The sequence below is a fragment of the Electrona antarctica genome (genome assembly GCF_951216825.1).
Source record: "Electrona antarctica genome assembly, chromosome: 10".
Lineage (NCBI taxonomy): Eukaryota > Metazoa > Chordata > Actinopteri > Myctophiformes > Myctophidae > Electrona > Electrona antarctica.
In genome coordinates, this window is record NC_136791.1 from 32730766 (window position 1) to 32755974 (window position 25209).

General features: G+C 43.9%; 2 protein-coding genes across 5 annotated transcripts in view; both read left to right on the top strand.

Moving 5' to 3' along the window:
• LOC306931142 (zinc finger HIT domain-containing protein 2-like) lies at positions 1-3451 on the top strand. Of its 2 annotated transcripts, none has more exons than XM_079512350.1 (2): positions 1-165; positions 877-3451. In XM_079512350.1, exon 2 carries the CDS (start codon positions 954-956, stop codon positions 2733-2735), a length of 1782 nt encoding a protein of 593 aa, XP_079368476.1. In that variant the 5' UTR covers positions 1-165; positions 877-953; the 3' UTR covers positions 2736-3451. The 2 variants fall into 2 exon arrangements, with proteins under 2 accessions (XP_079368476.1, XP_079368475.1); XM_079512349.1 differs by having other exon boundaries at positions 1-153.
• A 478-nt stretch (positions 3452-3929) lies between these two features.
• The window catches only part of lrpprc (leucine-rich pentatricopeptide repeat containing), a 90359-nt gene continuing 69079 nt past the window's right edge, over positions 3930-25209 (top strand). Inside the window, exons 1-11 of one of the 3 annotated variants that reach the window (XM_079512763.1) lie at positions 3930-4158; positions 5155-5369; positions 5911-6033; positions 6790-6911; positions 9150-9208; positions 9686-9772; positions 9877-10003; positions 10212-10356; positions 11283-11440; positions 12652-12757; positions 16278-16385. In XM_079512763.1, the coding sequence (XP_079368889.1) occupies positions 3980-4158; positions 5155-5369; positions 5911-6033; positions 6790-6911; positions 9150-9208; positions 9686-9772; positions 9877-10003; positions 10212-10356; positions 11283-11440; positions 12652-12757; positions 16278-16385 (1429 nt within the window). In that variant the 5' untranslated portion in view covers positions 3930-3979. The remainder of the gene's footprint in view (positions 4159-5154; positions 5370-5910; positions 6034-6789; positions 6912-9149; positions 9209-9685; positions 9773-9876; positions 10004-10211; positions 10357-11282; positions 11441-12651; positions 12758-16277; positions 16386-25209) is intronic. The other 2 variants (XM_079512762.1, XM_079512764.1) reach the window with 2 other exon arrangements.

Sequence of the window (25209 nt, forward strand, 5' to 3'; positions counted from 1 at the left end):
CAGACAGCGACGTACCACTTTACGGCAAAACAAACTAGGCACGTTGAAGATGCTCCATGTTTTGCTATGTACGCAGAAATTTTAGATATAAATTCTACATACATCGTACCTTATCGTTAATACAAAGTACAAACTACTATCGGCGCCTTCGTGGTGAGTTTAAATGTACATCTAAAGCTTGTTTTTGTACAGAGATAGAATCCGTTTAGAACCTCAAACAAACAGGGCTAGATACAGAAGACTCAGTCTCACCTCTTTCCTCCGCGGTAAAGTCCTTCATATTCAATTCATAGGGACATTGTATGACATACATAATACAGTACTATCTGTGCTACTATGCTATACTAAACTTAAACTTAAGGAGCTCAGCTCAGATTGTGGAAGAACTAATCAGTTTACTAATCAATACCACAATGTCCACATACTCTGAAAAGTCCTGCATTCAAATGCTACTTGAGTACTTGATCACTTTAATTGTTAGTTGGGGTGGGGCAGATTTTAATTACGGCATGTGCTGCTGGGTAGCTGAACCTATAATAATAATACATAATATACATTAGCCGCAATTTGCAACAAAGTTTAATGTTTAATACAAGCAGATTGCAAAAGCAAATTGGATGAATGGGGAGTCAATGGAAGGTATTAGATTCATCCCATTATAAAAGAATCTAGAGTTGGCTAAATATGTGTAATGTGTGTTTTTTGTTTTTTAATTATGATTTGAATCTGCAAAGTAACTAGTAGTAGCCTGCCTAAAGTTGTCAAATAATTGTTATTGTAGTGTATTAAAAGTATCTGAGTTGTAGTGGACTATAACTCAATACTCAAGTAAAGTAAAATTACATTACTGCTTTCTTTCTTATATTCTCTGTTTAGGTTGGCCTTAAACTTGATGCTTCACATCTGCTACCCCGTTCTGCTGTAACGTCGTGGGCCCAGCCATTTCTACCACCATGAATCCAATACGCAGACAGGGAATCCCTCTATCTGTGAGGCGTCTGTTAACAGACATTGCCCCAAAGGGCGATTACCACTGCAGTGAATGGAATGAAGCCGAACCCCAAAGTGTGACTACAGATGGAATTGTGCTGCCTTCCAGAGGAAGTGCCAACCAGGAAGAATTCCTCTCACCAGCCAAGAAACCAGACGATGGAAAGGACCACAGACAGACCCTGGTCTGTGGACTGTGCCAGTCGAAAGCTTCCTGTTATACCTGTCCTCGGTGTAATGTGCCTTACTGTGGCTTGGCATGTTATCGGAGTCCGGATCATTGTGCTTGCTCTGAGGAGTTCTACAAGGAATCTGTTTTACATGAACTGAAAGACTTGGGGCAGACGGAGGCTGAGGGGAGGAGGAAGATGCAGGATGTCCTTCTGGGTCTCAGGCAAAAGGCAGACAGCCTGGAAGGTGGGATGGAAAGTATTTTAAGAGAGGCGGGCATTGACTCAGATAGCGACGAGGAGGGGGGTGGAGAGGTAAAAAGGGGAGCCCAGGTTTTGGAGCTTCTATCCCAGCTAGCTGAGCTTCAACAGTCTGGGGAAGGGAGTACAACAGAGGTGGAGGGTATTTTGAGAAAACTTAAAGAGCTTGATGGAGAGGAGGGTGGAGATGGGGAGCTGCTGGCTGCCACCAGTGTGGGAGACGCAGATGCATTTGAAGGTGGGGAAGAGGAGACAGACTTGTCTGATAGACTCTCAGGGCTAGATCTTGATATGCTTTCGGAAGAGGCACTTTGGGGAATCCTGAACAGTAAGGAGAAAGAGGGGTTTGTGAACCTGCTCAAAGGTGGGGCTCTGGGTGGGCTGGTTCCCCTCTGGAAGCCGTGGTGGGAAGTTCATGACGAGGGAGATGGGCCACTGGTGAAGGTCCTGGAGGCGGAAGAGGAGAGACAACTGGAGGCAGGAGAAGGGGGAAGCACTAGCCTTGTTAACAATCTTACTGGTAAACAAGTTAACATACCACCAGAAATGGCTCATAACCAGGCTGATTCAGGCAAAAGGTTGAGAAAGACCAAAGGACAAAACAGACAGGACGCGAACAACATCATGGTAACAAATTCAGTCTCACCCAGTGTCCCTCCTATTTCCGTTAAAATTCCAAAGTTGAGTTCCTTGACAGCCAGTCCATCTCCTCTCTTATGCTACGGCTTGGTCAATGCACTCTTTGGCTACGCCTTCACCCTGCACCTTTACAACGGTGACATTGACTCACTGACTTCTGAGTTCTGTGACATGATTCTGGCCGTGTCTGAAGCCTTGAGCTCAAGTAGGGTGTTCAGCTTTCTTCAAGAGGCCATAGAGTGTGGAGAGGCTGCCATCTTGGCTGGCGGTTACTTTGACAAGGAGGACCCTGATGCACCAGCCAGGGCAGTGGAAGCAGTTGCTCACATCATGACCGGTAGGAGCAGGACAGACTCTGTTGGATACTGCTTATCAGCCTTGAGTCAGCTCCACTCAGCGCTTTCCAGGGCCAGAGCAGCTCTACCTAAAGGAGCGGAGGAAAAAGAAAAGAGACAGCAGCTCTTCCTGTCAAAAAAAAAGTGTGAATTCTTTCTGGCCTGGGTGTCTGACAACGGCTGTGAAATACGAAGACTGGCCATTGGGTTGTGGAACGAGCACAGTAAAAGGAGCAGTAAGAGAATGACGTTGGAGAAAGAGAAGAGATCAGTCGAGGAGAGCTGGAAGAAAGGAAAGAGGATGGGGAATAGCGTGTTGATAGAAGAATTGAGACAATAAAGTCCTTTTCTTTATGCTTATTTTTGTCCAGCTCCTTTTGGTGTATGTGCACAAACTTTGTCCTATACAAACATTAAATCCCATTGACAAAGAATGGACAATTTTGAGTGTTCGTGTAAACACAAACATTGCGTAACACAAACATTGAAGGCGAAGGTGAGGACGCAAATTCTGATTTGGCTGGAATGAAATGATGTATGATGATGTATGATAAGATTGCCCCTCACTTCACACGGGTGTGATTTTTAACATTTAATATTGCAATAAAAAATGTTAATATTTTTGTGATTTCTCATTACAACACGAGTCAAAAATGCATTTCTGTTAAACACGGCATAATACAAAATGAAGCATTAAGTGAGTCTTGTCTGTCTCGAGTGTGCAGTCCCTTCCCAAGAGAAGCAGTTGGAGGTTTTCTGTCACATGATATGTCACATACTACGTGTGTGTATGTCTGTGCTCACTTAACAGTTCATATTGTAATAAGACATTTTAAAGATTCTGTTGGGATTTCTCAATGCATCACAAAAGAAAGTATACCTAATAGGCTTACAAATGAAGGTGAAGGTACAAATTGGATTGTTTTTTTGATTTAGTCAATCAGTTTTGTCTGATTAGTAGTGTAAGGGTAATAACCTTAGAGTATATAATATATACTCTTAAGAGTATATAATATATACTCTAAGGTAATAACATGCTATAAACTGGCTCATAGCTAGTCTTTGAACGGTCACGTGGTACGGATGCCCTTCCATGCTGCGACCGAAAACGGCTCCGTTCTGTGAGCAGACATAAGACTTCTGTTCTGTTTATGAGCCAACATCACGACACAACCCCATATTTGGACCTCATATGGATGGAGACGAGACGACAGACCTCTAAGCGACAGACGGAGATGACATGCTGCTGACATCATGCCAATGTAGAATTCCATATATGGATATATAGCTCGACCAGAACATATAGATGACTGTCTATCATGATCGTTTCAAGTAGCCGATCGACATGGCATCATCCGTGACAAGCATGATTCAGCCAAGCCCTATATAAAGAGTGGTTATTGATAAGATTATTGCAAACACACTATTTACTACTATGCTCTCCTTTGCATTATTTATTTGGCCTTACTAGACTCGGACAACCATTTGAGTAGTTTACACGCTATTATTTTGAAGAGATCGTCCACCGGAAGTCTTATATCTGCTAGGTTATATCTGCCGGCAGAACACTGCTACTGGAAAAACATGGCGGCGCTCTTGAGATCAGCCCGGCTCCTCAGATTCTCGCCTTCGGGGTCGCTTCAGATCGTCGGGACCAAGCGAAATGGACCGCCGCTCAGCCGGCTGTATGGCGGAGCCGTCGGTGGCAGAACAACCGGGCCGTGTACCAGACAGGTTGCCTGCGGTGTGGGAACTGCGCCCAGGTATCTACGCAGCCCTGCTAGCTGTGGTCCATGCGTGATCACATTCAAGGGATTAGATGTCATTGAGGGTCAATGACAGTTACGGTTCAGCACGTGTAGACAACAATACGATTATTTTTTAATGAAGTGTGTTGTGATGAGATGTCATTCAAACGTGGGGTATTATGACAAATATATATATATATATATATATATTTTTACATAAGGGAACTTGATCAGGGGCGAGGGCTGTCTAACTTGTTATAAATTAATGTATTTTTCTTCTTATGAAACTTATTTTTTAACAGCGTGGGTAACTGTCATTCATGTGAATCATGCATGTCCCTGGCCTGTGTATAACGTTAGCCCTGTGTGTTAGCTAGCCACCTGCAAACAGGCCTATAAGCTTGCTATGCAGGTACCTGTCTGTCTACTGATCCCATGGCTCGATAATTAAGCTACATTTTATTCTGGCAGTGGCTAGCACGCATGGCTACGAGTTAATAGTGATTTGTAATATTGTATGGTCAAGGTCATGGCTCTTGGTAAATAAGCAAGAATTAAGGCCATGAAGGGACAGGGATGGTTGTCAATAAGGTAAACAGCTAGGGTCCCGAAATGGGCTAACAGTGGCTGTGGGTGCAATATACATGAAATCATTACTGCTCAGGACACTAAGTAACCGATAATATGTGTATTATTGATGACGTACCAAGTCATATGAATTAAATGACATTTATTCTACCTCTGGAGGAGTTGCATTGCTGTGGTTGACTAGTTGCAACTTGCAAGGAGTTGCAACTGGTGTGGTTTGGGCTTTAGTATGGGTATAAATGCACACATAAATGCACACATTTCACGTAACTTGCAAATACACAGTGACAAAAAATAACCAAAAGGAGAGTAGCGACTAAATGATAATTATTGTTAATTTGTAATTTCATTCCTCATGGCTTATTGGCTTTCTCTTCCTCCTCTTCCCTGAATCCACCACCTCTCCATGCCTTATGCTGTCAGGCACGTGTGGCCAAGTGCATCATCATCATCAGGGACCATGCGATGCTACGCTGTCTCTACAGAGCAGAGGGAGGCCGAGTCCAGCCTAGGGGTGCGTTCCAAGCAGGCACAGCAGTTTGATTGGGCCCTGCACAAGTTGGACACCTCTGTGAAGAAGACGGGACGCATCACTAGGACCCAGTTGCTCCGCATATTCCACGACATTTGCAGGACAGGTAGGCCAGCCAATAGGACAGGCGGGACAGCCAGGGAGACAGACACCCGCCGTGCTACTCTTAAGTTCAAAGTTACCTTTAAAAGGCTGACCAAATTCTTCCCATTCTATCTGTGAAATTTGGAAAATGTCCATTTTGAAATAAAATAAACAAATGAAAAAAGTCAATCATGGGTGAGGGGCCGTGGTTTTTATGTTATTTACGATTTTATATATCTATATATATATATATATATCATATATCTTTTGCCTGAGCATTAGCTAACCCTTCAGTATCAGGCAGGATCCCTGATGTAACCGTACAGATAAACAAATGTATTATACAGTGAAAAATGAAGTTTTCTTGGACTGATGCAATCAAAAAATAATTCAGGATGTTGTTTGATTTCTCTTGTTTACTTAATTAAAATGATTTGATTCTTCCCAACTTATATTTCTCTCTCCCTATCCTTCGTCCCCTTATTTAATTCCTCACATCGTTCGTTCCTCATGTGTATCTTTCTTCCTATCTTTCTTTCATCTCCCTGTCTGTCTTGGTATAGGCTATCCTAGTGGTAACCAGGCTCTTCTGCTGTTGCGTAGCTGTGGCAGTCTGATGCCAGAGATGGCATATGCAGAGCGCACAGAGCTCGCACACCGCATCTGGGACAAGCTACAGGAGCTGGGTATGGGAACACGCCATAGGACACCCACACCCTTCTTTAACCGTCCTATTGTTTAGGTTGCTGTATCACAGTATGGTTGACCTGGGAATGGTGTTCAGGTTAAACTGTTATAGTGAAATAATTCGGTCACTCTCCAAAGTTATATATATTTTTTCAAGTATGTAAAATGTATAAAAATCTTTTAAAAATGGCAGATCTTTGCTTGTCGTCGCTGTTATAGTGAAATAAATCGGTCGCTCTCCAAAGTTATATATATCTTTTTCAAGTATGTAAAATGTATAAAAATCTTTAAAAAATCTTCAGATCTTAGCTTGTCGACGCATTGTGAACTTGTAGATCGGCTATTTATTTTTAACATAATTGTTATTGAAGGATTGTCACAGGAAAGGTAAACAGTCAGTAATAGAAACCCTCAAAAAAACCCACAAGACAAACACACGCCCTCCCACCCAACCCCCTAACTCAAAAAAGTACAAAGACGGTAAATACAATTCAGCTCTCCAAAGTTTGTGAGAAATTTTGAATGCATCACAATGTAATGAAGGAACTATTTTGGTCAGTGATCACTTGGGCATAAAGTGCAGACATTTTAAGGCAGTCAGTCCCTCGCCATGGCTTGGTTTCCCAATTACCACAATAAAATTCTTAGTGCAAGTTGAAATGAAACAAATGGATGTAATTCCGAAAAGAGTATAGTTTCCCTGGTTCCATAAGGGATGTTGTACTGAATTAGCATTTTCCCATCTCTCTGTCTAGGTGCATTGTATGATTCCAGCCACTACAATGCCTTGCTGAAGGTTTATCTGCAGAATGAGTTCAAGTTCTCCCCCACTACGTTCCTGGCCAAGATGGAAGCTGCTAATGTTGCGCCCAACAGAGTATGTATTGCAGGCAGGGTACACATAACTCTGTAAAACTTCTCACAGCTTTCTTTTGATTCCTTTTTTTGTTTTGTTCATCGTCTCCACCAGACCATGTGGATGGCATGGGGAGAGAGTAGAGTTCTCAATCTCTGCCCGAACCCGGCCCGGCCCGACCCGGCCCGACATTTTCGGGTAGGGCCGGGCCCAAAATGCACGATAATTAGTCGGGCCGGGCCGAGCCTCGGGCTTTGTGATTTTCCGTGATTTCTCTTTTTTTTTTTTTTTTATTATAACAAAAATAACAATTCTGTTTGTGTAATGTATTTATTTAATATGAAGAGGGCTGAGCTGGTGAATGTTGGCGATTAACTTTTACAGTTTAGGCTATTATACTATATGTGACTGAAGGAGGAGGAGGCGATGATCAGCAGCAGGCAGCAGCGCACCAAAGTGACAGAATAGAACGGTGGTTGTTGAACTTGCTACCGCTGGCTGGCCTCTGGTTTGCCAACCAAATGAGCTGCTTACTGCTCAGCATCAACTATATAACTTAAGTTAACTTGCCATATGCTTAAATGTTTTATAAGACCATCGATTCATCCGCAATAGCTCGTTTTGGAAACGTCGGGGCTTAACGAGACACTGCTGTCTCGTTGAACCCAGCTGGGTGAATAAGCTAAATTAGGCTACCTAATCAACGTCACCACGGTAAATGCTCCATATAACTATGAAAGCGCCTGCATACACGTAATATAGTTACATGATGACCAAGCAATGTTACAGTCGTATCGCAGCGCGCTGTAGCCTACAGCTATTTAATTTCCCCATCGTAGCGCAGCGCGCCTGTTGTGTGCCCACTGCCCAAAATAAAAGATCTGCAAGCTGTCGACAGACTCGACACGCCATCGAGCGGCATGTTGATGGTTTGTATGTCTGTTATTTTGGTTAGGCAACGCACATTACGCGTGGTATGTGGGTTTGAGAGGCAATGATTAATGTAAACTATACAGTAACCTAGTAGATTATAGCCAAATTGACAATTGTCATAATATTGTATAGCTCTGTTCGGGACTGTTGCACAACGGTGAACGATGAAAAGGTTGCACTTTGTTAACGGGACAGTAGCCTATTGGACATAATTAACTGCGTCACTTCAGAGGATCGCTGCTACTTTGATTCAGAAGATGTTTACTCACCCCTGGAAATTGCTGGAAACCATTAGAATGTTGAAAATGGAACATTATCAGCCAATTAACGTGAGTTACATAAATCCTTTATTTCGGCGACTAGACTATTAGTGCGTTCTCTGACACGGTTGTCTCAATAATCCACGGCGCCGTGGCCATATAGTGGCATTTTTCTTTTTCCTTTTTTTTTCTCCACTCGGGTTTTTTCGGGTTTTCGGGCCTGACATTATGGTAATTGTTAGGGTCGGGCCGGGCCTCGGGCCGACCCAGTTAGGGTAGGGTAGGGCCGGGCCTTAATTTTCAGGCCCGATGAGAACTCTAGGAGAGAGTATGTTTTGCACTCCGTCCGTGTGTGTATGTGTGTGTGATTTGTGTCCGTCCGTCCATCTGTGTACAGATAATCTCTGGCACCGTTAACCCGGTCGATGCAACATTTTGCTAACGCACTCCCTGGCAACAATGAACCTCTTCCCCAAACCTTCCAGAACGGCCTGTTATAGTGCCACCAGGAGGCCAACTTTTGAAAAACACATTTTTGGATATTACTCCAAAAATCCCGCAAATCTGTACACACTATCTCTATAGTCATGTGTTCCAGACGGATCTGTCCGATATTTCATATTCCATCCTAATTGGCTAACATTGGCTTTCAAGGTTTGCAAGATTGGCCCGCTTTGAACAAAAAGCATCAAATCATGAACGCAGCGTGCAATTTACGTGAAATCAACATATGGAATGTCAGAACAGGTCACCTCCATATATGGAGATCTAAGGGTTTGAGGTTTGATGTCAGTTGTAGAGTTGCTGGCCAATATTGATGACATCAGGGATCTCCATATATGGGCTTAATATTGATGAGATCAGGGATCTCCATCCCTGATGATGTCACATGCTCCATCCCTGATGATGTCACGTGATGTCACGTGCTCTCTCACCACGACCTACTGACAGGAAATGCACAATTCCATAGTTAACTGCGACCTTTGGTCGCAATAAAGCAATTAATTGTTTAATAGGATTTTGATTATGTAATATTATATTGCTAACTCAAAATTTTAACCACCAGGTGACCTACCAGAGACTTATCGCATCTTATTGCCAAAATGGAGACATCGAGGGAGCCAGGTAAGATCACTGTGTGCCCAGTCTGCCCACAAAACGGAATGCTTATAGGCTCAGTACTTCATTCACCTTAAATAAGATGAGACTGGGATTCGATGAGGCTGATATTGGGTATCAATTATTACTAGATATAAAGATGGGCTGTATACTAGCTTTACCCAACATGATTCATCGTCCTCCATGGCTTGATTTATACTTTGATATTTATATATATATATATATATATAGTGCTGTGCGTTCTGAACTTGTAGATTGGCTATTTTCGGTGCGTGACACTGGTGCGCAACAAAGTATAAATAAGGATTTTTATCCCGCACACTGTATTGGCTCTGTGGCAAGTAATCTACGTGTCCCAAGGAATCAAGGTCTGTTGTCAAACCATTCTTGAACAAGATGCCCTGGACATACAAAATGACTAACATGTAAATGACACCTTAGTCGATATGAACTTCTTTTGCCTCCTGCCTTCCTGTCCTACAGCACCATCCTAGGTTTCATGAAGAGCAAAGACCTGCCAATCACTGAGGCTGTGTTCAACTCCCTGTTAACGGGCCACGCCAAAGCAGGGTCAGTGACCTTATATTACAAATATTTGAAACTGTCACTGCCTATCTCACATGCCACATTACTTTATGCTGGGATGATTTTATTAAAATGTGTGTTTTGTTCAGTGACATGGAAAGTGCTGTAAACATCCTTCCTGTGATGCGTGGAGCGGGTATCGAACCTGGTCCAGACACTTATGTGGCACTGCTCACTGCATATGCTGACAAGGGAGATATGGAGAATATTAAAAAGGTGTGTATGTGTTCAGTCAGTTATTTGTGGACAGTTCACAGCTCACTTATCAATGTCTACTGTGTTGTAGTGTATTATGTATTGTGCCTTTGTTGAAGTAAATCTCGTTCTTCCATTGTTGCCCCCCCCCCCCCCCGCCCCCTTGCCTCTCGATCCTCTCCTTTATTTTTGTGTGTGCCTCTTTAATGTCTCTGTCTCTCTCTGTCAGACAATGGAAACGGTGGAGGCTGCAGACAGCAGTCTGATGGACAGGGACCTTATGCAGGTTATCTTCTCTTTGGCCATGGCTGGACACCATCAGCACATCCCAGAGCTGGTGGAGTGCATGAGGCAAGAAAGGGGCTTTGTACCAGGTACACTCACAGTCACACGCACGCACACACGCCTCATTTTACGCTGCAATCTGAAAACTCTCCTTTTCAAGCTCTCCTCATTCTTTCTGTCGCTTATTTCGATTTTCGATAGATGCTTGCTCACATAACATGTTATTTATTACATGCTAAGTACTGTATGTCGGCATGCTGTTTAGACGGAGACTAGGATACAATGTGTCCTCAATGTGTCCCGACAGGGACGTTCCGTTGTCAAAGGCAGCACATCAGTTTAGATAAGGTTGCAGAGCAACAAATGTACTGTAGATAGTAGATACAGGAGGGTCAAAGACGTCACACTCAAAAGAAACTGCAGTCAATTGATGTTTACCTGGTACCCTAGTTAGTCTGTAGCACTTGTTTTCCTTGCACTCCATTTACTTGACCATTGGTTCATGGCATGCCACTTACTGTGATCTTGCACTTTGTAAGAGACTTGATAAGTTGATGGAGCATCTGATAAATACCTAAATTGTCTAGAACTAGTCCTTATATAGTCCGAATATATGAACACCAAATGATGTACAGTGTGGGTAATGTGATTTAATAGATATTATTGATGTATGTATTTTGAGGTGTAATCAGTCTGGTCTCAGAGTCACTTGCCCATCGGGCAAGTACTAAAGTAGTACAGGAAAGGTGCAATTCTGGGAAATTGCAAAGTGCCTCGATCGCACAGACGCCGCCGTGAGGCCGACTGATGTAATTATTTTGGAATTAATTTTCGTAATTATGAACCTAAGTTTTGTAAATATCGCGCTTACAGTCTCCAAGTAAAGTAAAGTTCACAATTCCTGGTTCGCTAATCAAAGCAAATCAAAGACAAAAGGGAAACGGGGATGTGTGTGCTGTATGATGTGTGTATGATACTGTATGTGGCTTAAGGAAATGTCCTCTTGTTTCTGTAGATGCTATGAACATGTGTTTGAGCCTGATCACGCAGGGCCAGGATGACACAGCCTTCACAATCCTTAAGACATTCCCCACCCTGCAGGCTGACGACGTGAACTCTGACAGCCCCAACGTGGGCAACTTCTTCCTCAGACACCTTGTCAACATGGAGAAGGTACACGCACACATGGATTTGTGATATAGCTCTCCTCATGATAACGCTGTGAGCGTTCCACGTAGTGAGACAGCTCACTCATATTATCAGAGAGCATGGAGGTGAGGACACAAATTCTCATTGGCCGGAATGAGATGATGTATTTTGATGATAAGAGCGCCCCTCAATTCACACAGGTGTGATTTTTATTTCCACAGCTGTTTAATGAAAGGCAAAAGTATAAAATGGAAACGCAAGGCAAAAGTATAAAATGGAAACACAAAAAAACATGTGTAATTGGTATTACACACTTTTTTTTAAAAGTTTTTATTAGGCATTTTGTATATGACAACTTCAGAATATCATTGACAGATAATGAGTAATTAAGTAATATAAAAAAAATAATAGTGACGGGTTAAATGTTCCAAATACAATACATAATAAAAAATGTGATGAACAAGAAAACAGGACAGACACTCTTGCTCTCAAACTTTCCCAACAAGTTGTTGTACATCAACTGAATTACAGACATTTTTATTTTCTTTTTTTAATTTATTTTAACGGGTCAGGTAGAAATATAGATTCAGTTGATGAGTTGGTAGGTATGTTTGGAAATAAAAAAATGTCATATCTGTAGAAATCAAAAAAAATGTGATTGGGGTAAATTAAATTTGCGTCGCATTTGTTCAAAGGTCGGAAATAACCCATCAATATAAAGATCTTTGAAGGAGTGAATACCATTTCTATGCCACACTTTAAACAACGAGTCAGAAAGGGAAGGCGAAAAAGCATGGTTAGCGACCAATGGTGCGCGCACAGAACCCGGGTGCCAACCGAAATGCCTTCGTATTGAGAGCCAAATTTTGAGAGAATGCGAGACTATGGAATTCTTTGGCAACTTAAAGTAGTATATTTAGAGGCCACTGGGGAAAAGATTAAAGCTGACAACGATGTTGGGGGGGGCAACATTGACCTTCAATAAATGCCCACGTAGGCAATTGATCTTGGAGACAAAATGAGAGCGCATGTAAATTTCACACCCAGTAATAGAGTTTGAAGTTAGGAAATCCCATTCCGCCCTCTGATTTAGGCCTCTGCAAAAACCCTTCCTTATTTGGGGGTGTTTCTTATCCCAAATGAACTTGGAGATAATTTTAGTATTACACACTATTGATCACGTATGCATAATATGAAATCATTTTGAATGTGTGTTTGTGCATGTGGACCTCCAGCCTGTGGAGAAGATTCTTGATTACTGCAAAGACCTCCAGGATGCCAATCTACATTCATCACCACTGCTGTTCACTCTGTTATGTGCACTGGAGGACAAAAAGACAGGTATACACTGACTCACTCACACTCTCTCTCACTCGCTCACTCACTCACTACATCATCAAACATATACACACACTCTCACTCACTCACTCACTACAGACACATTTTCCCATATAGGCTGACACTATGGCCCTCATTAATCAATGGAGTGTAAAATCTGCCTCAAAACCGACACTCTATGTCGGTTTTGGAGTACACTGACGTCGGCTTGGCATTTATGAAGTGATCGCAAACATCTGAGCCTTCCTTAATTTCTTAAAAAGAGTGTTAACTAGAAAAAGTGCCCTTCTGGGCGTGTGTGTGTGTGTGTGTGTGTGTGTGTGTGTGTGTGTGTGTGTGTGTGTGTGTGTGTGTGTGTGTGTGTGTGTGTGTGTGTGTGTGTGTGTGTGTGTGTGTGTGTGTGTGTGTGTGTGTGTGTGTGTGTGTGTGTGTGTGTGTGTGTGTGTGTGTGTGTGTGTGTGTGTGTGTGTGTGCCGCGGCTTGTTGTAGCAGCGCCACCATGAGGCTGATTTGAAAACTGTCAAGTGGCATTTCTTCCAAAGCCTAGTGGGAATATGCATGCACAGTTTCACCACAATCGGACGCTGTGTTGAGTAGTTGTGGCGATTTGTACAAAACGGGTACAAAGCCGTCTACTCCTGTAAAGTTTAGAAGCCAATCGTAGCCAATGAGGGTGGATTATGAGAAATCAAACAAACCCGTCTTGATCACATGACTATGGAGAGCATGTGTACCGATTTGCGTGAAATCTTGATAAAATCTGAAGGAGTAATATTAGAAAATGTGTTTTACATATGTCGGCCTCCTGGTGGCGCTATAAAGAGCAGATGTGAAAAAGTTCCAGGCAAAGGTTTTTCCTTGTTCTCTAGGGAGTTGGCATACAAAGTTATCCACAGATCCGTGTAGTTAGAGGTAAAAACACTTTTCGGCCAATTATAGCGCCACCATGAGGCTGAGTTGAAAATGTTCATGTGGTATTTCTTCCTCAGCCTAGTGGGAATGTGCGTGCACAATTTCACGGAAATCACACGATGTGTTCATGATTTGCAGCATTTTGTTTGAAACAGAGTACTACTGCGAACTTTGGAAGCCAATCTTAGCCAATCAGGATGGAGTCTGAGAAATCTGAAAGAGCTGTTTCATTGAATGGCTCTAGAGAGACTGTGTACCAATTTGCGTGATGTTTGGACAAAATCTGTAGGTGGACTGTCCAAAAACTTGTTTTGCACAAAGCGGCCTCCTGGTGGCGCTATAACAGGCCATTCTGGAAATTTTGGGGCAGAGGTTCATCGTTGGCATCCAGGGAGTGTGTGTGTGCAAAATTTGGCATTGACCGGGTTAACGGTGCCGGTGATTAGCTGTTCACAGACGGACGGACGGACACACGGACACACGGACGGAGTGCAAAACATACTCCCTCCCCATGCCTTCGGCCTGGTGGAGACAATAAATGTGACGGCTGAAATCAATCTGGCACGCCCTATGAACTCAAGCATGAACAACTGCAATACAACCAAACGATGTACGGAAACCATAGTTACATGATGGAAAAAGCAAATTTAAAAAGTTTCCCCCGCTCGCCTCGCTGCGGCCTCCCCCCCCCCCCCCCCTAACACACACGCACGCATGCACGCACATACGGCACGCAACTTGCAAGCAACTGTCAGTGTCACTGTGTGTTGTTATTGTTAGTTGTATAAATGAATTAGTCTTTATTAATTTAATATACAACAAGATATATTGGCGAACGAAAACCTGAACCTGTGAACCATGAATTAAATAACAATTATGATCTCACATATGTCATTGGAATTTCGGAAATGAGTTTGGACGTGCACAGCCCGTAATTTGCAAATAGCTGCATCTCCTCCTCCTGTCCTGTCTGTCTCTGTCCCTGTGGTCCGTGACACCGTGACCATGCACATTTATGACAGTCTATATTAGATTGCCTCGCTGGCAGCCGCTGCAGTGGCTGGGCTGTCAATGCATGCGCAGCCTAAACCTTATGTGGTACTGGTGGTGGTGGGCTGGCTGGGTTAGCCTACCTAGCCTACCTAGATGCGGATGCGGTCCCCACTTGCGCTGGCTCGGCACATTTGGCATTCGAGCGACGCGCCATGTTTGTCCTTAAACGAGGACGAGACGAGCTGCTAGGAGATTGCACATACCGTAACTCGAGAAAGACATGGGCCTGCTGTAGATTGCAGTAACCTACCCGTTGGGGGACTTGACTCTCTAGCTGCCTGCAGCACTGCAGTCTCCCTCAAATGCCTCTCCATGTCATGAAACTATTCCAGCACAGGCAGTGCAAATCCTCGCATGTATAGGCCTATGCGCTCATGCAAAACACAGTTTAAATGGCTTAAAGGTGTAGTGAAACGGAAATGGTGGGCATTTTATTTTGAAGTTTCAGCTTGAAACGCTGGCTCTGAAGTTTCTGAACCAATCAGAGCGTCGCATCCCTTCAGGCGATGGGACGGTAGCTAGGGACTAGCTATGCTACACGCAGGACGCATGGAGTGTGTTTGTCAGATAGTCGGCCAGCTGTACCAGTTTACTGCTATGTGGCTTATTTCTACCCTATAATGTTTTCAGATACATATTTTAGCGTGATGATTAAGTTTAAACCAAGTAATACACTGTCTGGATGTTATCTTGAATGGGAATAAAAACGGAGGATTTCTGTAATCAGTAGCAGCTGTGTTGGACAGATGTGCAGATATGGGGAATCAAACGGGCGAGCTTCATTTTTATTGGCTTTTATCGATGTGGGCCTCGACACGTCATCACGCAGTTTAATTAAAATTCGATTTTTATGGACACAAATGAAAATGTACCCTTTTTTGGCATCCATTGTTAGGTATGCTGCTCATTTTTCATTTCACTACAAGTTTAAGCATCCAACTTGCAACATTGTTTTTAATTGCGTGATTTTAATTGCTTGTACACTTGGAAATATGATAAATATCCTACCAATTTCATAGGACATGCCTTTACAAAATATCTTTTTTTCACATAATATGTATTAGTTTTATATACATTTTAGAAGTGAAAACATATGTTTAGATGCCTTTGACAGCCTGTCAGCTGGTCAGACAATGCTGCTCCGCTTTTCTACGACAGATAAACAGATGAACAAAGCCTACGACAGTTCAGACATGATATTTGGCCGGGCGCACGTTCAAGTTCATGCTGGAATGATAAATGCTGAAAATTCCGGCGTGCACCCATATTTGGGCGTACACCGCGTTGATAAATGAGGGCCTATGCCTATACAGATTGCCCTGCCGTAACGACGTTACTATACAAACTCCTCATGGTCATGAAAAGCTGGAACAAATTACTGAATTGGGGATGCACTTTTCAAGATCCGGAACAGAATGTAGCTTAGACATAGACAAGTCATGCCACAACTGGGAAAATTACTGCTGTTAACTAAGCTTGACCAGTAGAGTTAACCAGTGAAGTTGCCACCATTGCACCAAACATTTACTGACCTTTTATGATTATGATTTATTTTCAGGTTTTTCCTATGAACTGATGAAGGCAGTGAAGGAGCAGGGTCTACCCTTAAGGCCTCACTTCTTTTGGCCCCTCCTTGTGCAGCCTGTGAAGGACCGCAACCCTGCAGGTACACACACACACACACACACACACACACACACACACACACACACACACATCCATTTATAACTAGATTTTTCAAGAAATTGGATGAGGGCACGGTACTGAATCCATAATCTATAGAGCACCTTTCATGACGACGAGCAACCCGGAAGAGAATTTCCCATTAAATCTTTCCCATAGACGTTTCAAAAAGTATAATAGACCTGTAACCCTCGGACAAAGCCAACTCGGATGGTGACAAAATCATGACTATAAACAAAGGTTTTTGGGTCGAACAAATTATTAGAAAGAAGAAAAACAACAAAAAGGGTGTTTTACCCTGCCCTTTTTTTTCTTTCTAATTATTTGTTCTACCCATTTCTTTTGTTTATTGTCATGATTTGTCATCATCCGAGTTGGCTTTGTGGTTATCTTGAACAGCGAGCAGAGTTATGGATGGTTTAAAGTCAGAGACATTGACAGGCAGATATAAAATTGAACCCAATAAATATCCTATACATCCTATACACCGAATGAAAGCCCTGAATGTGTACTTTTACGAGGAAAACAGTATACATTGATCCCATCTACAGTTAGACAGTAATTGGTTATTGAATGCAGCTTGTGCCCACCAGATAACTTCAGAGAAGACATGGACGTGAACTCCTCAATATTCACAAAATAAGGCCTATAGCGACATATAAATTGCAACTGTAGAGAACAGTTGCACCGCTCACTAAACAGGGGTGGGATTTTTATTATTACAGTAGAAGTTTACAGACCAAACTGTAAATAAAAGGTTTACATGACTTTCTGCCTCAGTCCGTATATAGCGAGCAGTATTGAATAAGCAGAGAACAGAATATGGGACAGAGTTGCACCACTCACTTCACATGGGTGTGATTTTTATTATTACTACAGTAGAAGTTTTTTTCTTATGAAAGCAGAGAGTCTTCTGTTTCATACGGTATATAGTATTTATATGTCGCTATAGGCCCTATTTTGTGAATATTGAGTTCGGGTCCATGTCTTCTCTGCAGTTATATCTGGTGGGCGCAATGTGCATCCACCCAGTAACCAATTTATGACAAACTGTACATGGGTTCAATGTTTACTCTTTTCCTCGTAAAAGTACACATTCAGGGCTTTCATTCGGTGTATAGGATGTATAGCATATTTATTGTGTTTATTGTTATATCTGCCTGTCAATGTCTGACTATAAACCTTCATAACTCTGCTTTCTTTAGATGATGATGATGATTCACTGCTTTCATTGTTTTGATCGCAGTAACATTGGGGGGGGGGGGGGGGGGGGTCATGGGCACATTGGGCAGCAAAAGTCTTGATCCGTACGGCTATAAAAAGTCCCATTCCACCGTTCGGTTTCAGAACTATAGTATAACGGTGAGACGCGTTATCATCAGCTGATTTTGTTTTTCAAGCTAGTATAGGGGAACATGCCTGGGCATGCACGGTTTAGGACGCGGAAAAGTTCGTTATACATTACACCCGGGTCGATTACGTCCCCGACGCGTTCATTGCGGTCTTATCACTACAATTATAATGAATAAAAAAGCGTTACAATCACACGTCCGAGCGATCTCTGATTATGACGGCTCTGCATGGCGATACGTGATCCCCCAACGGTAGACTGTCTGTTGTCATGGCGGCCCCTCTCGATACTGTAGTTCGTTTGTTAGTTCGTAGTATTGTAGGCTCGGGGATCGTTTGGTCGCTACAGTATGAAGAAGTAAACATGCATCTGTCCATGTGTGTTGCAGACGTTGTGCAATGCCGATCTGGTGTAGATGTGTTAGGCAGCGTAACAGCGTTCCGTTCATGTTTTTTTCCAAGACAGAGCAGAGCCCCCATCTCGCAAGGCCCTCCTCCTGCAGGAGAAACAGGAGGGGAGGGGGGAATCGAGTATTATAGTGTTGGGTGAAAGCCTGGTGAGGCGAGGTTAGGTGAAATTTGATTCTTTTCACACACCGACTAGATCATTCCATGGGCGCGTCCATTTTACACTGGCTTACACGTAAAGCGGCCCGCCCTCCTGTTTTCAGGAGGGGAGGGTTTTTTTTTTTTTTTTCTGATCAAGTGAGCGGGACTAAGCAGCAATGACAGGGGGATGGTTCTTCATTGTCCGGGTGGGTAAAAAGATGAATGAAAGTATGCTATAAAAAAGTGATTAAAACGTATGGATACGTGGTTCGCACCGGACGTTTGATTAATTGATAACGTATTGATACGCGATTAGCGTCGGCTGTGTTAACTGGAAGAAACGTCAGGCAGACCCAGGCTCTAGGGTGGGCGGCCATCTGCCTTGACGTGGTAGCGTAGCAAAGGTCGTATGGCTCAGGATTTCTAACCTGCGACACGCTGTATGTGCCTGGACTGCTAGGCCAGCCTGTGACCCCAGGCTTGTTTTTCTTGACCACAATCCATCCATCCAACCATCTTCAACCACTTAACCGGAGTCAGGTCGCGGGGGCAACAATTGCATCAGAGATTTCCAGTGTTCCCTCTCCAGAGCAACATGAGCAACTTCCTCCTGGAGGATTCCGAGGCATTCCCAGGCCAGTGTGGATGTGTAATTCCCCCATCTGGTCCTTGGTTTGCCCCACTGCCAGGGTCTCCTCCCAGTGGGACGTGCAACGAGGTCCTCCCTAGGGAGACGCTCCAATGAGACACCTGGCTCCTTTCCAAGCAAAGAAGCAGCGACTCTACTCCGAGTCTCTCTCGTGTGACTGAACTTCTCACCCTATCAGATGCCAGCCACCCGTCTGAGAACTCTTTTCTGCTGCTTGTATCTTATTCTTTTGTTCATGATCCACACTTCATGACCATGAGAGTAGGAATGAAGATTGCTCGGTCGATAGACAGCTTTGCCTTCTGGCTCAGCTCTCTTTTCATCACAACTGTGCGGCACAGCGACTGCAATGCCGCCCCGCTGCTCTGATTCTCCGGCTGATCTCCTGCTCCGTCCTCCCCTCACTTGTGAACAAGACCCCGAGATACTTAAACTCCGTCACCTGGGGCAAAGTCTCATTCCCTACTTGGACTGCACAATCCATCAGTTTCCCGATGAGAACCACATGGCTTCAGATTTGGAGATGCTGATCCTCATCCCAGCCGCCGCACATTCTACTGCGAACCGATCCAGTGAGAGCTGAAGGTCTTGGACCGATGGTGCCATCAGGACCACATCCTCTGCAAAAAGCAGTGATGCAACCCTTAGCTCACCGAACCGTATACTATACTCTCTCACCCACTACTTCGCCTTGAGATCTTGTCTATGAATATCACAAACGGGAGAGGTGACGAGGCACAGCCAAATTTAGATGGCAGGTTATTTAGTCAGATGCTTCGCCAGATTTGTAGTTCACCTACCTGGAGGTATGCTATAGTACAAAACTACAAATTATTATTTTGATAGAATATTGTGTAGACAACTGATGCTTGGTTTACTTGTGATCCTAGTTTACTGAGGCACTACACTACACACACTCTGCATTTGCTTATTGTAAGTCGCTCTGGTTAAGTGAGTCTGCTAAATGCCTACATTGAAAATTGTACATGGTTTTTTGTGGGTTATGATTTCATCAGCCCTCTGCCCCAGAAAGGGCTTTTAGAAGAGAATTCTCCTCAAATATGAATGAGTGACCCCTCTGGGAGGGATTACACAAAGTTCAGGGCAGTCATGGGCAAAGAAGTCTGATCCCTGCCTGAAAGTTAGAAGACATAATCACACAAACCGAAGTTATCACGCACGCACGCACAGACACACTGTCACACACAGACACACACAAAGGGATTATTACTTGATGTCAGCCATTCTCTGGACAGCCTGCCCCCAAATGACACAGACTCACCTCTCCATTTCCAAATGCTAGTTCATATGCTTTATTTTAGTCCTCTGAATTATGAAAAGCTATGTTGAATTTGTCTTTATTGAGTTTGAAAGTGGGAAAGTGTAGTAGAGACAGATGGTAGGAAAGACAGACTTTATTATAGAATGTATTACACCACAAGAATCAAAGTTTTTGACATAAATGAATTATGACAACTTCACTTTGAGTTTGACTAGTCGATAAAGGGGCACAGAGAGGGTGGGTGTGTTGACCTGGTGTCTGCTTCATGGCAGAAGCCTGGGGGTTCCTTGAGGACACTAGGGAGGTTCAGTAGCCCAAGGCATGTCACATACCAGGGCGCGCACAGTGCACGTGCACCTACACATGCACAGGCTGGAGGCGAAAGGGTCAAATGTCATTTTGCTCCAGTGCCTGCCTGTCCCCAAGTTCTGGATCAAATCTATGGGCTCTAGTCCCACCCCTCCCCTTGCTTTACCTTTAAATCCATGTTTAGTATTTGATGAGCTTTGGGGGAAAATCATCTCGGTGACAGTTAAGCGGCGCTGTGAGAGCTGACACCCCTGTCAGAATTCACAATGTCTTGCCCGGCTCACCCTGTCAAGCACTCTTAGTCACAAGCCGGCTTTTAAAACATCTTATTTATGCTGAGCTCTCACTGTCTCTTTGGGGTTCTCTTTTGTTGGCCAGCCATTAATAAGTTATGTATTTTTCCCACTGTCGGCTAATTGACAGCATTTGAGCTGGCATGGCACTAGGAGACGGAATGGACTTGTACCGTATGTGCAGATTCCCTGCTTTGAGTGGAGACGCCTCGGTGCCAGGAGGCCAGTTGGGACACGCACACACGCATGCACAGTGCTGGTTCTCACCCTTTAGCCACGCGCTCTGAAATCCATGCAAACACGATGAGCCGAAACATCCATTTAGTTGTCATGGCACTTACCGGAACTAAAGCAAGGAGGAAGAATAAGGATGACAGGAAATTTCTCTTTTGCTCACATGCACTCACTCGCTCCTGAACATGTTGGCTTTAGCCCTCATGAATGATACAGCCACTTCTTGTCCTTTCTCTCATTGGCTGTAGGAAGTGTGTGTGTGTGTGTGCAGGTGACGTGACTGATGCGGAGTGACTTGATTTCATGTAAATGCGAGAGCTCTGAGGGAATTCACTTTGGATTACGCGCACCAGTGTGCACAGCCCATGAAATATTAAGCGTTGTGTCACTTTTTGTCCACAGGTGTCACTAGCAGGCAGAAGCTGGAGCCGAGTAACAGTAGGGAAGTGGTGGTGGGGGTCTTTGCATTTTGATGAGGTGTGGATTTGGCGGGTTTAGCGGAAGCATATGCTAGGCCACGCTTCCACCTGCCGCCAGCAAAGCCAGTGCTTGTCAGTCCTTAGATGTAACGCGCCTTTATTGCTTCTGACACTGTTGAAGGAAAGGAGGACGCAAGGAGACTTGGGAGAACATAGGGGGGAGTGGGGGGGGGTTGTGCAGTGTTGTCAGGTCTTGGGTTTGTATTCCGCGTGACAGGAGAGATGCAAAGGCCTTCATGTCTGGTCTGCCCCACTCTAAGCCCCATCACTATTTTGTGTGTGACGACCGCCTCATCCTGTCCACTGTTTTGTTTAATGCAGCCCTCCCTTCATCTGTTCTAATGGACATAGCACCGTGGCAGTGGCTCATGCAGTCTTCCATTAACTATGCGCTGGCTTGGGTCATGTTAATTGCCGGGATGAGACCAAGGTTGTCACCCTGATTTAGAGAGGAGGAAAAATGGGGAATGAATGAGCAAGGAAAAAGAAAACGGGACAAGGAGAAAAAAGCACACTTGAAGCCGAACATAACCTCTAACCTACCTTCTGTAAAGAGGAAGCCGAACATAACCTCTAACCTACCTTCTGTAAAGAGGAAGCCGAACATAACCTCTAACCTACCTTCTGTAAAGAGGAAGCCGAACATAACCTCTAACCTACCTTCTGTAAAGAGGAAGCCGAACATAACCTCTAACCTACCTTCTGTAAAGAGGAAGCCGAACATAACCTCTAACCTACCTTCTGTAAAGAGGAAGCCCAACATAACCTCTAACCTACCTTCTGTAAAGAGGAAGCCCAACATAACCTCTAACCTACCTTCTGTAAAGAGGAAGCCGAACATAACCTCTAACCTACCCTCTGTAAAGAGGAAGCCGAACATAACCTCTAACCTACCTTCTGTAAAGAGGAAGCCGAACATAACCTCTAACCTACCTTCTGTAAAGAGGAAGCCGAACATAACCTCTAACCTACCTTCTGTAAAGAGGAAGCCCAACATAACCTCTAACCTACCTTCTGTAAAGAGGAAGCCCAACATAACCTCTAACCTACCTTCTGTAAAGAGGAAGCCGAACATAACCTCTAACCTACCCTCTGTAAAGAGGAAGCCGAACATAACCTCTAACCTACCTTCTGTAAAGAGGAAGCCGAACATAACCTCTAACCTACCTTCTGTAAAGAGGAAGCCGAACATAACCTCTAACCTACCTTCTGTAAAGAGGAAGCCGAACATAACCTCTAACCTACCTTCTGTAAAGAGGAAGCCCAACATAACCTCTAACCTACCTTCTGTAAAGAGGAAGCCGAACATAACCTCTAACCTACCTTCTGTAAAGAGGAAGCCGAACATAACCTCTAACCTACCTTCTGTAAAGAGGAAGCCGAACATAACCTCTAACCTACCTTCCGTAAAGAGGAAGCCGAACATAACCTCTAACCTACCTTCTGTAAAGAGGAATGCTGTGTTTTCAAACGACACATGTCTCATCGCTACTGAGGTTTATTTTAGGAGACAGACAAAGAAACTGAAGTAGGGAGAGCGAGAAGAGGAGATATGACAGGTACTCATGTCCAAAGATGGAAGATGACAGGTAATGGTTCACTCAACTCCTCCTCTTCCTCTCTACTCTTGTTTGACAGTTAACCTGAAGACATGCATCTGATGATCATATCTTGTGACCATTGCCATGCATAGATCTGCTATTTTCTGCTGCATGACACCACACGTAACAAAGTATATCAAGCCCTTTACTCACTGACCCCATAGTGCAGGTCGTCTATGTGGTATAACCATCAGGCTTCATAATAGGACAAGTCATGTAGGCCGATGCTAATGGCATGCTCCCACAGTTATTTAGACGGCTAAAGCAGAGGATCACAGCGCAGGCAGGGAATTGCAACCATGGCTTAAAGAATTTGAAAATCAGCATTCTTAAAGCCTCACTATGTAACGTTTTCTTAATGAATACAATGCAATTTTGTCCAATCTGTATGGTAGAGTATGTTAATACAATATAACTGGGGTTATTGGGGTGGTTATATTGTCTCCCCACATTTCTGTTGAGACGTTAAAATTGTGTAAAAGGTCATATCTCACCTAGACACAGGATCTGACACGGATTTTGACCTGATGGTCAAGATTCAATGTACCGTAAGCAGGCCAGCTCCATTAGTTCAATGGTAAAAATGTCAGCAAATCCAGGGTAGAAGAGAAAAGTTACATGTGCTTAATTAGTAAAAGGATAATAGATCTTTCTGTGGCCAAAATAAAGTAATTGTGACAACCACAGCCAAGGAGGCAATTGGAGGAAGTGCACTTGCTCCACATGCTGAAGTAATTGTGTTGTGAGCCTTTTGAGGTTGCATAATCCTTGATCATGCATAATCATAATGCATTGATTTTTAAATAGACAGTACTGCAGTCAAGCGAAAAAGTTGTTTTTGTCCCAGTAGTGGTGGGGCTCTTTAAGGATGGCAATGTTGGTCGGTCCTGCTTCCATACAACATTTTGGTCTTGGAAACTACTGGCTGGATTGCCATGGAATTTGCCGTACAGTCATGCTTCTGAAAGATGAACACTGCTATTTTGGTGATCCTCTAGCACAGGGTTCCCCAATTAACTTTCCTCAAGGGCCATATTTTGACTAGGGTACCAGGCTGGGGGCCGAGTCTGCACGCGCAAAAATTGGGTTTTTTATTTTTTTATTAATTAAAAGTTATTATTATTTTTAAAATTCGTCCATGGGCCACAAGGGGCGCTCCGCAGGCCGCAAATGGCCCGCGGGCCGCCTATTGGGGACCCTGCTCTAGCACCACCCAAGTTTGGGGTTGTCAAAAAGCGCTACAAAAAACAAAATCGCCTTTTCCCCATCTGAAAATGCAAGGTGTTCTTCTAGAACGGACATTCAAACAGCCAGACGTGAATACGTGGAATAGATGCTTCATGTACCCCCACTTAGTAATCATGCCTTTTAAAAGCTCTCGAACGCACTCTAAAAACACACAGGCTTCTTGGTCGACCAAAAAAAGTGCTGATGATTGAGAAATCTCAAGTGAGCTAGGAGACAGAAACGTCCACATATACATATATACTTAGATGCACGCCAGTGTTGCGCACTGAAAATAGTTGATCTACAAGTTCACAATGCGTGGTAGCGAGACATGCTGTGGGCTTGTTAGATCAGCTGTTTTTGATGTGCAACACTGGCGCTCAACAAAGTATATCGGGGCTTTTATACGTCCGCTTCCCCATTCACTTGTTCTGTATCCGTCTGGCTCACCACCAAATGCATCATGGATTATTCAGCAGGAAAACAGGTGCTCCCGCTCTCCCTTTCATAAAAACACGACGGCTGACAGGGATGAGACTGGCAAGAATGGACAGAGCAGACGGAACTGCGGATGAGTCTTCCATTGAGAAGAGAGGGGCAGATCGCCCGTTTACTTTTTCTTGAAAGTGGGCGGAAGACGGGATAGTGAGAGGGGATGAATGAATGAGTGATCTGGATGGATGGCGGGATGGCTAGATGAACGGGCCAGAGTGGTTCAGGTAGCCCTACCTGGGGTAATGGAGCCCCCGGCCGTGGGTTTTAATGGCGGATAAAAGCACTGGCCTCATCTTTTATTCAGCTAAAGAGAGAGACTGCCAGGTGAACACACGCCTC